The 16438-nt window shown below is 43.0% G+C and overlaps 1 protein-coding gene across 9 annotated transcripts in view; it reads left to right on the top strand.

Moving 5' to 3' along the window:
* Window positions 1–16438, top strand: part of LOC110533185 (teneurin-3) — a 410089-nt gene that overhangs the window by 91801 nt on the left and 301850 nt on the right. For all 9 annotated transcript variants that reach the window (XM_036933606.1, XM_036933607.1, XM_036933605.1 and 6 more), the window contains 2 exons: window positions 3445–3841; window positions 14906–15187. In XM_036933606.1, coding sequence (XP_036789501.1) covers window positions 3577–3841; window positions 14906–15187 — 547 coding nt within the window. In that variant the 5' untranslated portion in view covers window positions 3445–3576. The remainder of the gene's footprint in view (window positions 1–3444; window positions 3842–14905; window positions 15188–16438) is intronic.

The raw sequence follows: 16438 nt of genomic DNA, 5'->3' as shown, positions 1-16438 counted from the left end.
CGGAGGGGGGCAAATTGGTCACATTTACCCATTTTGGCTTTGAATGAATAATTGTTTTCAGTGATTAAATCCGTTTTAGTGTAATGTTTTGACAATTTAAATATGTATAATGTTCAGAGGAGACGTTAATAATGTTTTCTCTGTATAAGATCCAGCACATTAGTATTAAGTCAAGCTGAAAATGATTGTAAACATTGAAGAAAATTATATTTTCCAATAATATAATCTGTGTTTGATAAACCTACTAATGACTGTGTGCAAAAATGATATATACAGTGGGGGAAAAAAGTATTTAGTCAGCCACCAATTGTGCAAGTTCTCCCACTTAAAAGGATGAGAGAGGCCTGTAATTTTCATCATAGGTACACTTCAACTATGACAGACATTTTCCACCATAATTTGCAAATAAATTCATTACAAATCCTACAATGTGATTTTCTGGATTTTTTTTCTCATTTTGTCTGTCATTGTTGAAGTGTACCTATGATGAAAATTACAGGCTTCTCTCATCTTTTTCTAAGTGGGAGAACTTGCACAATTGGTGGCTGATTAAATACTTTTTTGCCCCACTGTATATATATTTATTACCGTTATTTTACCTGGTGAGTTGACTGAGAACACGTTCTCATTTACAGTACAGCAACGACCTGGGGAATAGTTATGAGACAACAAATGTGTGTGAATTTAAATGATTTATTTCACACTACTAGCAGTGGAGTGCTGGGTTGTCCCAGCTGAGGATGTGAAGCTAGGGGCCGTGAGGGGCCATGTAAGGGGCCCTACCAGGGGGGCATGGTGTGAGGATCAGAGCTGCAGCTGCCCTGCCAGTGTGGCTGGTAGGTGACAAAATGCTAATCCTAATTTCAGCCCTGGTCTGTCTAACTGACTGGTCCTGACAGATCACCACAGTGCTGCTGATCTGATTCACTCACTAAGTCTCATTCCCGCATAAGCACTCCTCACAGATCAGTCACCTCTCCTGCTCTCCCTCCCTCCCTCCGTTACTCATTCACTCACTCAGTTGTCACTCTGCCCTCCTGTCTGCCTCGGTACATTTTTACTAAACTATAAACCAGCAGTGTGAGGAGCCGTCTTTCCCTCAGTCGCTCGCTCGCTCTCTGTTTCTCCCTCTCTCTTCCTCTCCTCATACTGTATCTATTAATATTCATGAATGATAGTTTGTCGTTGTTGGGGCTGCTGATATGCCACCGCAGCAGACTTATTTATCTATTTAAGATGACCACCAAAAACCTAGGAATCAATCAATCTGCCATTATTCATACAATGTAAAAATGTAATGATTGATTATTGAAATATTGAAACAACATGGGCGAATGAGAAAAACAAATTGATACCATTTAACGGCAACAATAAGGCAGGCACTAGGGATGGGGTGTGAGCATTTGGGTCTGAGCAGATGAGAATTGAGTCGTCGTTGTGTGTATTTGTCTGTAAATTGCTGTTCGTATATGTATGTTTGTATTTGGTGTGTGGAATAAATGCAAATTAAAAGACCAATCAAAATGAAGATGACCATGAGGTGGGACAGCCCACAGCCCCCAGGGCATGGCAGGGAAACCCCCTACTCTGTCTATCCACTGCCATGCGTAGGAAGACCCAATAACACACACAGTTGTGTGGGGGGAAAGCAAATGATGCTGTCAACCGTTTCAACCAGGAGCGGCAGCCTGGCATACCTTAGCGTTACCCTTTAAATAACGCCTGTTCTCTCTTTGTCATCTGTTCAATTCCTCCTGATAGTGAGGAGAGAGAGAAGGCAGAGAAATGATGATATTCTCCTCTTCTGATCAGAAGCATAGCCCTATCAAATCTCTTTTATGTTTTGCCTGATTAGCATTAGTTTTATCCCAAATTCTGTTTTCTCCATTATGTTTTTCCAGGTTTCAATTTGACCCTGTTTTTTTTTTTTTTTTTACGCACTCACAGTCCCACTTTTTTAAATAGAAATACAACTAAATTGGATGTTGTAAATCCACAACAGTGCTTAAACCACATCAGGATACCACTCTTTCAATTTACATTGTTGTGTGTAATTACCCTTTAATTCCAGTGTGCACCTAGCAAGAGGCAGTGGTTTAGCAGTATTTTTGTAGAGTACATGTGATGGTAGAGTTTGCAAAGCAAATACCCACTGGTTTGATGCAAATAATCATGATCTCATTCTGCCTGGTAAGCATAGGCTATTTTATAATTAACATTTAATTGAGAAATCTATACAAAGAGTCACATACACAGACAGGGGAATTCTCCCTGCCTCTTCAGAAAGTTCCAGGAAATACAAATCACTGATGCATTCTGTTCATGTCTTATGATAAACTTGGGCAAATTAATACATGTTCAGTACATTTAGTTGATTCCCTACTAAGTTCAACACATTTATTGAATATTCATGAAATCTGTTTTCATGTCTGGATTCCGTGATTCCGTGTGTTCTCGGCATCGCAGATGTTATAGGGCCGTAGAAGCATCTCTCCCCATTTCATTAGGGAGAATCTACCTTCCAAACCTCCCAACTGCCTCCCTCGCTTTGCTATCATCTGGGACGAGTTTAGAAAACTGACGCAGGAAAACCTTATCAAGAAATATGTTGTTGACTTCAAAAAAAAAAGGAAAAAGATATATGTTTGAGAAAGAGCAGCCATGCACAATCTCTGGGAGACCTCCAGAAAAGGGCCAGCCAACATTTCCAAATTAAAATGGCCGCAATGATCAGAACGCAAAATTAGAAGCAGAGAGAATTTTTTTTGGCTAATAAATATTTGAAAAGTACCCCTGGGGGGACTCCATGCAATGGTTATTACTCTGACACACACACAAGTATGTCGTTTTATTTTTTGTTCTCAGGATGTTGTCTGTAGATTTGATTAATTCTCGATGGCAGCAGGGCTTAATGAAAGATTGAAAATGTTTTCCCCTTCCTCCTTGATACACATGCACACACGCACACACATGCACACACACGCACACACATGCACACACACGCACACGCACACACATGCACACGCACATGCATTTTTATCTAATGGATGTGTCGTGCTTATCAGCAACTCTAGACACATACCAGATCAGGGGGACGGGAGTAATCAATTAAGTCACCCCCTCCTCTCCCCGCCTCCCCGGCTTTTTTCTCCCTCTCCCACTCCCCTCTCACCCCTGCCCTCCCTACTTCAGTTCCTAAAGGCTGTTTCCTGCCTGCCTCTCCTCACTCCAATGCACTCAGACCCTGCCGAGACACACACACACACACACACACACACACACACACACACACTAGCACCGCTGAACACTCCAGAAGGTGGGGAGGATTTCAGGATCCCGGGAAGATTAAGTGCACAGCTTAGCGCTATCTGACCGCTGTGTCTCACACTTTTTCTTTCATTTTCTTCCCCTCCCTCTCTCTTTCCCTGTCCTCCCTCTCTCCAGGTAGCCGAGCCTAAGCGGAGCGGGTTGGGCGGACCCTCCCTCCTCCACCTCCTCCCACCCATCTTCCTCCAGCGTCCCGGTCCGTGCCGTGTTTGTGTCTATCCGCCGGGGTCGGCGAAGCATGCTGGCAGTATGGACGTAAAGGAACGCAGGCCCTACTGCTCGCTGACCAAGAGCAGGCGCGACAAGGAGCGGCGCTACACGGGCTCGTCCGGCGACAGCGAGGAGTGCGGCAGCGGCGGCGGCGGTGGCCCGGGACCGAGGGTACCCACCCAGAAGTCGTACAGCTCCAGCGAGACGCTCAAGGCCTTCGACCACCAGGACTCCTCCAGACTATTGTACAGCAGCAGAGTGAAGGAGATGGTGCACCGTGAACAGGACGAGTACACCCGACAAGGTACTATTTAGCCCAGTTAGTTATCCCCCTGCCGTTGTGCGTTTGAGCAAGGCACCTAGCATGCTCTAGGGGCGCTGCCCTGTGGCTGACCATGTAGGCAGTGCTTGAGGGGGCCTGGTACTTACCGGTACAGAGTATCATCCATCACCTCCATTTTTTATACCACCTTGACTATTGGCTCCAAAATATGATCACCAGGACTGTAAATGTAAATATGATCACCAGGACTGTAAATGTAAATATGATCACCAGGACTGTAAATGTAAATATGATCACCAGGACTGTAAATGTAAATATGATCACCAGCACTGTAAAATGTAGATATGATCACCAGGACTGTAAAATTTCAATATGATCACCAGGACTATAAATGTAAATATGATCACCAGGACTGTAAATGTAAATATGATCACCAGGACTGTAAATGTAAATATGATCACCAGGACTGTAACATTTAAATATGATCACCAGGACTGTAAATGTAAGTATGATCACCAGGACTGTAAATGTAAATAGGATCACCCAGACTGTAAATGTAAATATGATCACCAGGACTGTAAATGTAAATATGATCACCAGGACTGTAAATTTAAATATGATCACCCAGACTGTAAATGTAAATATGATCACCCGGACTGTAAAATTTAAATATGATCACCCGGACTGTAAAATTTAAATATGATCACCAGGACTGTAAATGTAAATATGATCACCCAGACTGTAAATGTAAATATGATCACCAGGACTGTAAATGTAAATATGATCACCAGGACTGTAAAATGTAAATATGATCACCAGGACTGTAAATGTAAATATGATCACCAGGACTGTAAATGTAAATATGATCACCCAGACTGTAAATGTAAATATGATCACCCAGACTGTAAATGTAAATATGATCACCCGGACTGTAAATGTAAATATGATCACCAGGACTGTAAATGTAAATATGATCACCCAGACTGCAAATGTAAATATGATCACCAGCACTGTAAAATGTAAATATGATCACCAGGACTGTAAAATGTAAATATGATCACCAGTACTGTCAAATGTAAATATGATCACCAGTACTGTCAAATGTAAATATGATCACCAGGACTGTAAAATTAAATTGAGTACCAGGACCTGTGTCATTCCACTTCAAGCTGTCCGTAGATTTTACTCTGTAGTCACGGTCAGCTGTACCTGCTTGAACTCTTCCTTAGGTTGGCCCCTAAGAGGTGAAGTCTGTCTCTGTTTACATATGTTTACCTCAGGTGGGACCCCTCATGTTGACTTATGCCACCGAGCTGGGCCGAGGCTCAAATGTTTACCTTAGATAAGGGAAACGGGCCAACTACTTCAGATTTAAAGTGCGTTCAAGGACGCGACCCTGCCCTATCAGGAATCAGTTTCTGTGGATAAGGGACGCGGTGTAATTACATTTACAGTGCACTTATATCATGAAGAAAACATGTTCTGGCTACGGTTTCAATCCAAAAAGAAAGAATCTCATTACCTCTCTCGTTGGTGTCTCACTAGGTGCTTGTCCTCTGTAGCTCAGTTGGTAGTAGAGCACAGCGCTTGCAACGGCAGGATAGTGGGTTCGATTCCACTCATGTGTAAAAATGTATGTATACATGCATGACTATAAGTGGCTTTGGATTAAAAGGTCTCTGCTAAATGGTAAATAATAGCTGCATGGTTAGTGTTGATCATGAACACTGGGGCTTGTCTATCTGATAAGGAGCTCCAGGGGTAATGTGTTGACAGGTAGATGGGGGTATTGGGGTAAGGAAAGGGGTAACAGTCTGGGTAGGTTGGGGCTATGTATGTCATCCTCCCCATATTAACAGACATGAGACAGATGGGGGCGGCAGGTAGCTTCGAGGTTAGCGTGTTGGGACACTTTTTTATTTTATTTCACCTTTATTTAACCAGGTAGGCCAGTTGAGAACAAGTTCTCATTTACAACTGCGACTTAAGGTGCTGACAAGGAAAAACATGTCTAATGTCTAATTGCTCCAGGGGCGCTGTACAATGGCGACCCACTTTTGTGTAACAGAACAAATATAAGCATCCCCCAAATTATTATAGCGACACCCTCTCTGCCTCTCGCTGGCTGAGCTAGTCCCCTAAGTGGGCCACTCGGTCACTAGACTTGTTGACTTGTTGGGCCACAGCCATCGCTCGACAGACTTAATAACTTAATGTTTAACTACTATTCAAAGCCTCAAGGCTAAGCACCTCTTTCTGTCTCCTCGCCCAGTCACTGACAGTAACATAGGAGCTTATGGTGACACTATGCTAAGGTAATATAGCTAGCACCGTTTGTTTATTATGTATATTAATATGGTGACACCATAGAAATAGTTCTGGGTTTTGAATCTATTTGACCATTCTATTCATTCAAATTCTATGGGTTTGACGTTGACCTAAATGATTTGGTCACTTCAGAAATAATAGTGGGACAGTAGTCATTTGTGAAACTTAATGGACTAAAGCTGGAATAATTCGAATTGTTGCCCATCAGGGATAAAATAAAAAAAAACTGTGATTTTTGTAATTATTAGATTTTATAACGCACAGCGAGCGCATAGATCTGAAACTGTTTTGAACTCGTGACATGAACTGGTTCGTGGAAAGATGGAGGCAAAGCGTTTTACCAGGTCCAGCCATATTTTCCAGAAACATAACAAAAGTACTTGGAAGTTCATTACTAGTTCATTGATTGTTCCTCTACTCCAATTAACAATTCATAAATATTGGAGAGAAAAAAAGGTAATGACTTTAATTATCTTATCATGTACATTTTCATTGCCACACTAATTGGCGTTCATTTAAAATTAATATAATTTTAATTGAACTGCAGTGACTATCTTAGTTATGTCTGTAATTAACAAGCCTTTGTAGTCACTCTTATTCCTAGATCAAAGATTGCTCCAGACAGTATTTTATCCACAGATTTAACAGTCAATATTCTATCCTTCTTATAATGCAAATGATCTCGGAGGGAATTTGGAAGATTCTTCATTTTTTTTGATCAACCAATGATTTGACCGTGCTGTGAAACTTCTGGATTCTACTACCACGTGGGGCATGGCATGCATCAGAACCAATTCACAATGAGGATGACTTATAGCTTGAGAACAACATTTGAATATTTGAATCTAAACGTAGTTAAATAATACTCTACCCTAAATGAGATAAAGCATGTATTCATCTGAATCTTGTACCCTTAAATATTTCGATATTTTAAAAAGAAATAAGCCATAGTTGTTGTCACTGTTATGGACATTTTACCCAGGCCTATGGAATACAGTAGCCTCTCACTGAGATACAGGTATTACGTTTATATTACAGTCATTTTCACAACTGCATAAGTAGTACGGCTTGAAACACTTTCCATTATCCCAAAAAGAGTGAGTATTAACTAGTCTGAGCTGGAAGAACACGTTCTCAGAGTGAATGTATACTAATCTAATAAGGATTCGAAAGTAATATAATAACTTATTACTGAAGCAAAAACTATCGCTAAAAATGGTCACTAAATGATATATGATAATCACTGAATAGCAGCAGGAATAATATTTTTTACAAACATTTCACAGCATTTAAATGTAAAAAAATTTATATTTATTTTACATATAAATGCTGTGAAATGTTTGTAAAAAATATTATTCCTGCTGCTATTCAGTGATTATCATATATCATTTAGTGACCATATTTAGCGATAGTTTTTTTAATATATCAATACGGTCACGGTCAAGAATATATATATATTTTTATATTATATATTTTTTTACATTTAAATGCTGTGAAATGTTGGTAAAAAATTATTCCTGCTGCTATTCAGTGATTATCATATATCATTTCGTGACCGTATTGATATATATATATTTTTTTATGTATATATATGTTCAGGCATGTTCTTAGCCAGCCTATTCCCATCACCACGGCAGCTAAACCCACAGAATGGAATTCAGTCTAGATCTAAATGTAGGTGTGACATAAATGTCTTTAAGCGAGAGAAAAGAGTTTAGCTTTGCAGGAAATCATTAACGTTGGTTAAAAAAGGAACTAAATTAATTATGTATCACAGACTCTATTTTTAATTGGATCATGTTTTAAAATTCCCTAACATAAAATGCAAGCCACTTCAATTGTAGTAGAATGTTTAATAGGCCTAAGATGAATTATACAGTGTATTGTTGGCTGTAGTCATAGAGATCCTATACAATTATATAGTATTTCAATTCCTAATTCTATGCCTGTAGTTGTGTTGGCATATGAGGTCCCAGATAATTAAATAGTTCATTTTGATCCATGGTTACTGTGTCTTGTACCATTTGTAACAAATGTAGGAATTTCTCTCAGATATTTCTAAGTACTTTGTTCTATGACATATTCCGTTTTTTTTTTTTCATGTTGAGAAAATATTTAAATCTGTAAAACTATACTAAAACTATAATATTTATTCATGTTATTATTCATAACACAAATATGATTATGTTATTGTTTTATTAGGGTTATTTCTAATGTGTTGTATGTTTTGATTCATTATTAGTTCTGTATAAATTAGACATAAAAGCCTTAATGTGGAACACTTCCTTAACTCCACCCTGATGACTTCATACGGTTGTTGACGGCTGTTGTTGCTGTTTGTCTTGTTGTGGTGGCGGCGTCGCCTTTGAAGTAGGGACTTTACGCTTTCAAGGCCTTGAGATATTTATGAAATCACCAAACAGATTGGAAGTGCCTTAGCTACCAGTCTATCTGCCAGGACAACATAACAGAGTAGAGCAGCCACCATCTTCTCTCCCATCTGCACCACATTACCCCTCCCCGAGAACACACATGCACACAAACACACACCATATTCCGTCTGCCTGCGAGAGGAAGACACTCTTACTAAGTCTCTGTACGCTACACTTGGGATTTTTATTTGTTAATTCATTGAGAAATATTTTGCCAAATATTCTCTGATTCATTTGGGGGGTTTCAACGAATGGTTGCCATAGAGATAGCAGTAATTTGATTATTTCTGTGGCTCCAAATCTACTGTATTTAATGTTATACTGCTTAGTTAAACTACTGTACCTTGTTACTTATGTTTTTTTGTGATGTAAATGAATTGTGCCTAGATTGTTTTCTACAATACTAGTGGGTCTTGAATTCCTTTCAGCCTGCATAATGTTACCGCATTAGATATAACCAAAGTGCAGCCACATATGAGACCAATCATTAACACAGCTACCTCTGCCAAACATGAATTTATTTAGCTTTCTTTCTCACTTTCTTTCTTTCTCACTCACTCTGTCTCTCTGAGTTGATAAATTGCAGACATTATTTGTATTTGCTTCATGCGTTGTAAATTATTGCTGTGTACCCAGAGGCCCTCCATTGATGGTTTGCCGTTTCCTACGCGCCAGCCAACATTATTAACCCTTAAGTAATGCTTTTATAGGGCATTTATCGTTGGGCCTTGTGAGCTTGGCGTTGTGCCCTCCTGCACTGAAACAGTGGCTAGCCCAATGGGCCGTTCCAAGGTGCTCTTTGTTGTTGGGTTTTGCTTTAGCGTTATACAGTTTGTTAGCACTCCCCACTGGGCACAGACGTCAATTCAGCGTCTATTCCACCACGTTGATTCAATCAGTTTGTGCCCAGTGGGCCAGCACTGAAGTGCCCTTTATGGTTTCTCTTTATGTTAGCATGGTTCGAACCGTGTTTTTGTTATGCTAACGAGTTCAGCTTGAGCTGCGGAATGCGTTCTGCTCTGCCTAAGCAAAATGGACTGTATCATAGCGTGCTATTTTGCGCTACAGCATTAGGTCTATGTGTTGTTTCAGTTGTGTTTCAGCGATGATATGTTTTGCATTAGGAGACTATAGATTCCCCTTCGGATGTTTTGTTTTGCGTTGGATATTTCTTTAGGCGTTTGGCTCGCTCCTCCAACGCGGTATAAATTGCCTTTAGCAAGTCGTGTTTCACTGAAGTATGTATCGTTTTAGTTGTTTCGTCATGCTCTACTTCAGTCGTTAGAGCAGGGGGTAGACTAGCAGATTTTTATCAGAGCGGATGGTCATGTGGCCAGAACATAATTACCATAATTGGTCGAACACTGTAAATTGATGACAACTAAGCCCTAAAAGAGATTGGATTTGAAATAACAATCCTTTCATACCTTGATGACATTGAGACACGATCACATATGTCCCTTCTATTCGTGGGAATGCTTAGGAACAGATTTGCTAAATTAAACTAGTTTTGATCTGAATTACTGGTGATTTTAGTCTTCAGGGGGCCCCATAAAATAAAAGTTGAGGGTGTCTCCCTCTGTTTGATAATGAGAGTTTTCCATTAGGTTGTTGGTCCTATGGTGCTGAAAATATGGGGAGTTCTGCTAACTGCTAGCATGTTTTCAGGGGATCTCTTTGAGCAAGGTGAGATGCAGAATCACTCATCTTAATCATATAATAATTAACTTTTGGGATGCAAGATTTGTAGATGAGTGATTCTGCGTAATCCTACTGCAATGTAGTCGACCCCAAACATGCGTTGCGTCTGTGCTACCCGCTAACATTGTTAGCTAGTCAGGCCTGGTCGTGGTAAGACACAACGGTCGGGGTTCTGGGAGTCGAGCGTGGGACCCTGGGTAACAGAATGTTAAGCCCCTGCAGTTATCTGAGAGTCAGATGAAACCTGATAGTCCCTTTTTTGCACGCCTAGGAGCTAGCGCTGTTTACAGAAGCTGTGTTTTCACTGGGGATTTCAGGTCAGTTGATACTGCACCCCACTAACCCCCATCACAAAAAAAAAGTCAGTACAGGATTTATTTGTATTTTCTCGCTCTCTCTCTTTCTTTTCAAGCCCGTGCAGGATCTTTTCATTACTCAACACCTCCAGTCCAAATGACTCCCCAGATGCTAGCTAGGCCCCATTTACCTGTCAGCTTCTATTTTGTTAGCACCTGGGAGATAGCTCTCCCCCTTCTCTTCTCTGTGGCGTCCCAAATGGCACCCTATTCCCTATATAGTGCACAACTTTTGACCAGAGCCCTATGGGTCCTAGTCAAAAGTATTACACCCTATTGCCTATATAGCTCCTGAGTGGTGCAGCGGTATAAGGCACTGCATCGCAGTGCTTGAGGCATCACTACAGACCCTGGCTCAATCCCGGGCTGTATCACAGTCGGCCGTGATCGGGAGCCCCATAAGGCGGCACACAATTGGCCCAGCGTCGTCCGGGTTGGGTTGGGGGGGGGGGGGGTTAGGCCGTCATTGTAAATAAGAATTTGTTCTTAACTGACTTGCCTAGTTATATAAAAAATATAGTGCACTTGGAACACAGCCCTCTTCTCTTCCAACTGTCTATATATCTGTCATGTGTACTCCCTCTCTGGCCTCTAGGTTACCAGGCTGCTTGTTGTGGCGCACACCTGTCACCATCGTTACAGAATGATGCCTCACCAAAGGGAAGCATCAGGGAGTTTTTTTTGTTTTTGTGTTGGAGGTGATGTCGGGTCCGGGTGTCAGAACTGGAGCTACCTGGGAGGCCTTAGCTGGTTTGTCGGATTCCCATGCCTCGGAGAGTTCGATGGGTTCCCATGCCTCAGCCGGGTGAACAGGTTCCCGTGCCTCGACCGAGGCAACCGGGGAGGTCTCAGCCGGCTCATCAGGCTCTCACTCCTCAGGCGGTTCGTCAGGTCTCTGCGCCGCAGCGGAGACGACCGGTCCGCTCCTGTTCCCCGGGATCGTCCCTATGGTTGGCGTCCTGCGGCTGAAGCTGAACGCGGCTGGAGCCGAGCGTGCCGGGGAGGGGGTACTGTCAGGTGTGCTCCCTCTCCGGCCTCTAGGTCACGAGGCTGCTCGTTATGGCACACACCTGTCACCATCGTTACACGCATCAGCGCATAAGGACACTCACCTGGACCCCATCCCCTCCTTGATTACCTTCCCTATATATGTCACTCCCTTTGGTTCCATCCCCAGGCGTCACAGTTTCTGTTCCATGTCTGTGTGCTGTTAGTGTTTCTTACTCTTTATTATGTTACGTTTATTTTACTAAAACACTCCCTGAACTCACTTCCCGACTCTTAGCGCATATCGTTACACTATCTATCTATCTATCTATCTATCTATCTATCTATCTATCTATCTATCTATCTATCTATCTATCTATCTATCTATCTATCTATCTATCTATCTATCTGTCTGTCTGTCTGTCTGTCTGTCTGTCTGTCTGTCTGTCTGTCTGTCTATCTATTTCTCTATCTATCTACACTATTTATACAAAAGTATGTGGACAGCCCTTCAAATTAGTGGATTCGGCTATTTCAGCCAAATGCTGGCAGGTGTATAAAATTGTGCACACAGCCATGCAATCTCCATAGACAAACTTGCCCCACCAGAAATGGTTTGTCAAGATCGGTGTTGGAGGAACGTGACTGGCCTGCACAGAGACCTAAACTCCATCGTACACCTTTGGGATGAATTGGAACGCTGACTGCGAGCCAGGCCTAGTCGCCCAACATCAGTGCCCGACCTCACTAATGGTCTTGTGGCTGAATGGAAGCAAGTCCCCGCAGCAATGTTCCAACATCTAGTGGAAAGCCTTCTCAGAACAGTGGAGGCTGTTATAGCAGCAAAGGGAGGGATCAACTCCATATTAATGCCAATGATTTTAGAATGAGATGTTTGACGAGCAGGTGTCCACATAAATGTGGTAATGTAGTGTATCTGTCTATACAGAACAAAAATATAAATGCAACAAGTAAAGTGTTGATCCCATTTTCATAAGCTGGAGTAAACGATCCCATACATTTTACAAAAAGCTTATTTTGCTCAAATTTTGTGCACAGATTTGTTCACATCCATCTTACTGAGCATTTCTAATTTGACAAGATAATCTATCCACCTGAGAGGTGTGGCATATCAAGAAGCTGATTAAACAATATGATCATTACAAGGTGCACCTTGTGCTGCGGACAACAAAAGGCCACTCACAATGCCACAGATGTCTCAATTTTTGATGGAGTGTGCAATTGGCATGCTGACTGCATGAACGTCCGCCAGAGCTGTTGCCAGAGAATTCAATGTTCATTTCTCTACTTTAAGTCGCCTCCAACGTCGTTTTAGAGAATTTGACAGTACGTCTAACCGGCCTCACAACCTCAGTGTAAACACGCCAGCCCAGGATCTCCACATCTGGCTTCTTCACCTGCAGGATTGTCTGAGACCAGCCTCCCGGACAGCGGATGAAACTGTGGGTTTGCACAACCAAAGAATTTCTGCACAAACTGTCAGAAACTGTCTCAGGGAAGTTCACTTGCGTGTTCGTTGTCCTCCATCTTGACTTGACTGCAGTTCGGCGTCGTGACCGAATTCAGTGGGCAAATGCTCACCTTCAATGGCCACTGGCACGCTGGAGAAGTGTGCTCTTCACGGATGAATCCCAGTTTCAACTGTACTGGGCATTGTGTGGCGTTGTGTGGGCTGGCGGTTTGCTGATGTCAACGTTGTGAACAGAGTGCCCCATGGTGGGGTTATGGTATGGGCAGGCATAAACTAGATATAACGAACACATTTGCATTTTATTGATGGAAATTTAAATGTACAGAGATACCGTGACGAGATTCTGAGGCCCATTGTCGTGTCATTCATCCACCGCCATCACCTCCATGTTTCAGCATCATAATGCACGGGCCCATGTCGCAAGGATCTGTACACAATTTCTGGAAGCTGACAATGTCCATGTTCTTCCATGGCCTGCATATTCACCAGACATGTCACCCATTGAGCATGTTTGGGATGCTCTGGATCAACATGTACGACAGCGTGTTCCAGTTCCCACCAATATCCAGTAACTTCGCACAGCCATTGAAGAGGAGTGGGACAACATTCCACAGGCCACCATAAACAGCCTTGTCAACTTTAATCTGGTCGCACCAGATACTGACTGGTTTTCTGATCCACGCCCCTACCCTGTTTAAAAGTTATCTGTCACCAACACATGCATATCTGTATTCCCAGTCATGTGAAATCCATAGATTATGACCTAATGATTTTATTTAAATTGACTGATTTCCGTAATATGAACTGTAACTCAGTATAATCTTTAAAATTGTTGCATGTTGCTTTTATATTCTTGTTCAGTTTATATAGCCATCTATCTATCCATCTGCCACTGGTCAAATACTGTACAAATAAGGCTTGGGAAGGAGGGAGTGGGTTTGTCTGTCTGGTTCTCAGTGCTAGGATGGATCTGAGGGTCAGGGGGCTGGAGGTCAGAGGGGCCTTGGGGGGGTTGGGGGCGATATTAGGGCTGAGAATTGCCAGGGACCTCACGTTACAGTATAATCACTATACTTAGGTGCTGATACCATATGTTTTGCAATTCGATACTGTGATTTTATTGTGATTTGATGTTCCAAACATATTGCTCACTATATATGTCTGCTGCAGAGAGATGAGTGAGAGCCAGGAGAAAACACACGTTGATCACTTCTGAAGACACATTTTGGTGCAGGTGCAGCCAGCTAGAGTAAAAATAATATTGTGATAGTCAAAACGATACGATATGATATATGGTCAAAAAATAATATCCCGATATGTAACTGTATAGATTCCCCACTCATCACTAGGAGATAGGGTCAGGAAGAGGTTTTAATGTGACAGATGATCTGTTAGTGACAGGATTCAAGGTGTTTTCGCTTTACTGCCAGTCTCAAGTTAGATCAGCTGTACTCCCTGTGTTCTCCTGTAAAAGGCCACTGAATTACTCTCCCTGGTAAATGCTAGCTCTCTTAAATATCTCTGAAATACTTGACATTTACAATAAAAGACTCCAGCTCCTCTCTTATTGAAACTATTGATGTCCTCAACCTTGTTCTTTGTGAAAGAGTCTTTAAGATCCTCCATCTTGTTTCCTCTCCTCCTTCAAAACTCCCTTTATTCTACCCTGTACTTTCTGTATTGTCTTTTAAAGGGGCACTAGTTTTTCCTTTGGGAGGCATTTATTGACCGGTATACATGTTCAGGGCTCTAGTTTTGACGACTTCCATCTCGTTTCCTCTCCTCTCAGGGCAGAACTTCAACCTGAGACAACTGGGGATCTGCGAGCCGTCCACGCGCCGTGGCCTGGCCTTCTGCTCCGAGATGGGCCTCCCCCACCGCGGCTACTCGGTTGGCGCCGGCTCCGACGTGGACACCGAGAACGAGGGCGTGATGTCACCGGAGCGCGCTATGCGGCTGTGGGGACGCGGGGTGAAGTCGGGCGGCCGGAACTCGTGCCTGTCCAGCCGGTCCAACTCGGCCCTGACCCTCACCGACACAGAGCACGAAAACAAGTCGGACAGCGATAATGGTGAGTCCGGTCGGTGTGCACAACACACATTTGATTTATCCCTCTCTTTTATCTCGCCTTCCTTGGCTCGGGAGAGTGCACGGCTCAACATCGTGCACACTCCCCGGCACGTCCACTGACACTGAGGGATCGGTGAAACACAGTTGTTGGGAAAGAATGTTGAATGAGATTTGGTGTCGCTCAGCGTTCCTTTCCTCTTGTGACCACTTTACTTGAGAAGATGCAGCTGTGAACTTGACAATGAGAGAATTTGAGGGAACTCAAGAATTAGTGTGAATGTGTACTGTAAGTGTATGTCGGCATGTTCATTGAAGCCCACTGATTACTGAAGGTGAAGGGTTAACCCCAAGGCGTGGTGACAGACAGAGCAAAGCACATGTTGCTCCTAGTGACGGTTGGATAATGACTCTCAGGGTTTGACTTTGTTCTGGAGACGAAAGTGAAGAGAGAGAGAACCCTGTCACCTGTTCTCTGTCCTCTACTCCCCCTCTCCTCTGCTCCCCTCTGCTCCCTCTCTCTCCCCGAGCTGCCAACCTTTTTTTGATAAAGTTTCCCCCGGTGGCCCCTAGAGCGCCATCACAGATAGCTTTGTGACTGTCTCTGTCTCTGCCCCTCTCTGCATATCTCTCTCTCTCCCTCTCTCTCTCTCTCTCTCTCTCTCTGACACTGTCTCTCTCTGTTTCTCTGTCTCTCTCTCTGTCTCTCTCTCTCTCTCTCTCTCTCTCTGTCTCTCTCTCTCGCTGTCTGTCTCTGTCTGTTTCTGTCTCTCTCTCTCTCTGTCTCTCTCTCTATCTCGCTGTCTCTGTCTCTCTGTCTGTCTCTCTCTCTCTCTCTCTCTCTCTCTGACACTGTCTCTCTGTTTCTCTGTCTCTCTCTCTCTCTCTGTCTCTCTCGCTGTCTCTCTCTGTCTCTCTCTCTCTCTCTCTCTCTCCCGCATATACCCCTTTCCCTCACAGCCATTATATCAGCTCCATTTACCCCCCAGTCTCTCTCCTTCACTCTCTGGTTCACCTAGTCCAGTGTTAGGAGTGTATCTCTGGCTGAGTGAGCTCACACAATGGTTGATTAGCAGGCCGTGGCGGTTTGAAGTGCACATGTGTGAGGTTTGAACGGGAGGAGCGACACTCTTCTTTCGCTCCTCTCTCACCCCGTCTCCTCTCTCAGAGCGACCATGACTTTTTCGTTTTGTGTTATTTTTCAAAGGGCACTTGTGTGACAGGTGGCGTTTTATGGCACTCTTTGGCACTCTAA

The sequence above is a fragment of the Oncorhynchus mykiss genome, chromosome 10, assembly GCF_013265735.2.
Source record: "Oncorhynchus mykiss isolate Arlee chromosome 10, USDA_OmykA_1.1, whole genome shotgun sequence".
Classification (NCBI taxonomy): Eukaryota; Metazoa; Chordata; class Actinopteri; order Salmoniformes; family Salmonidae; genus Oncorhynchus; species Oncorhynchus mykiss.
This window is presented reverse-complemented; position numbering and strand designations above follow the sequence as displayed.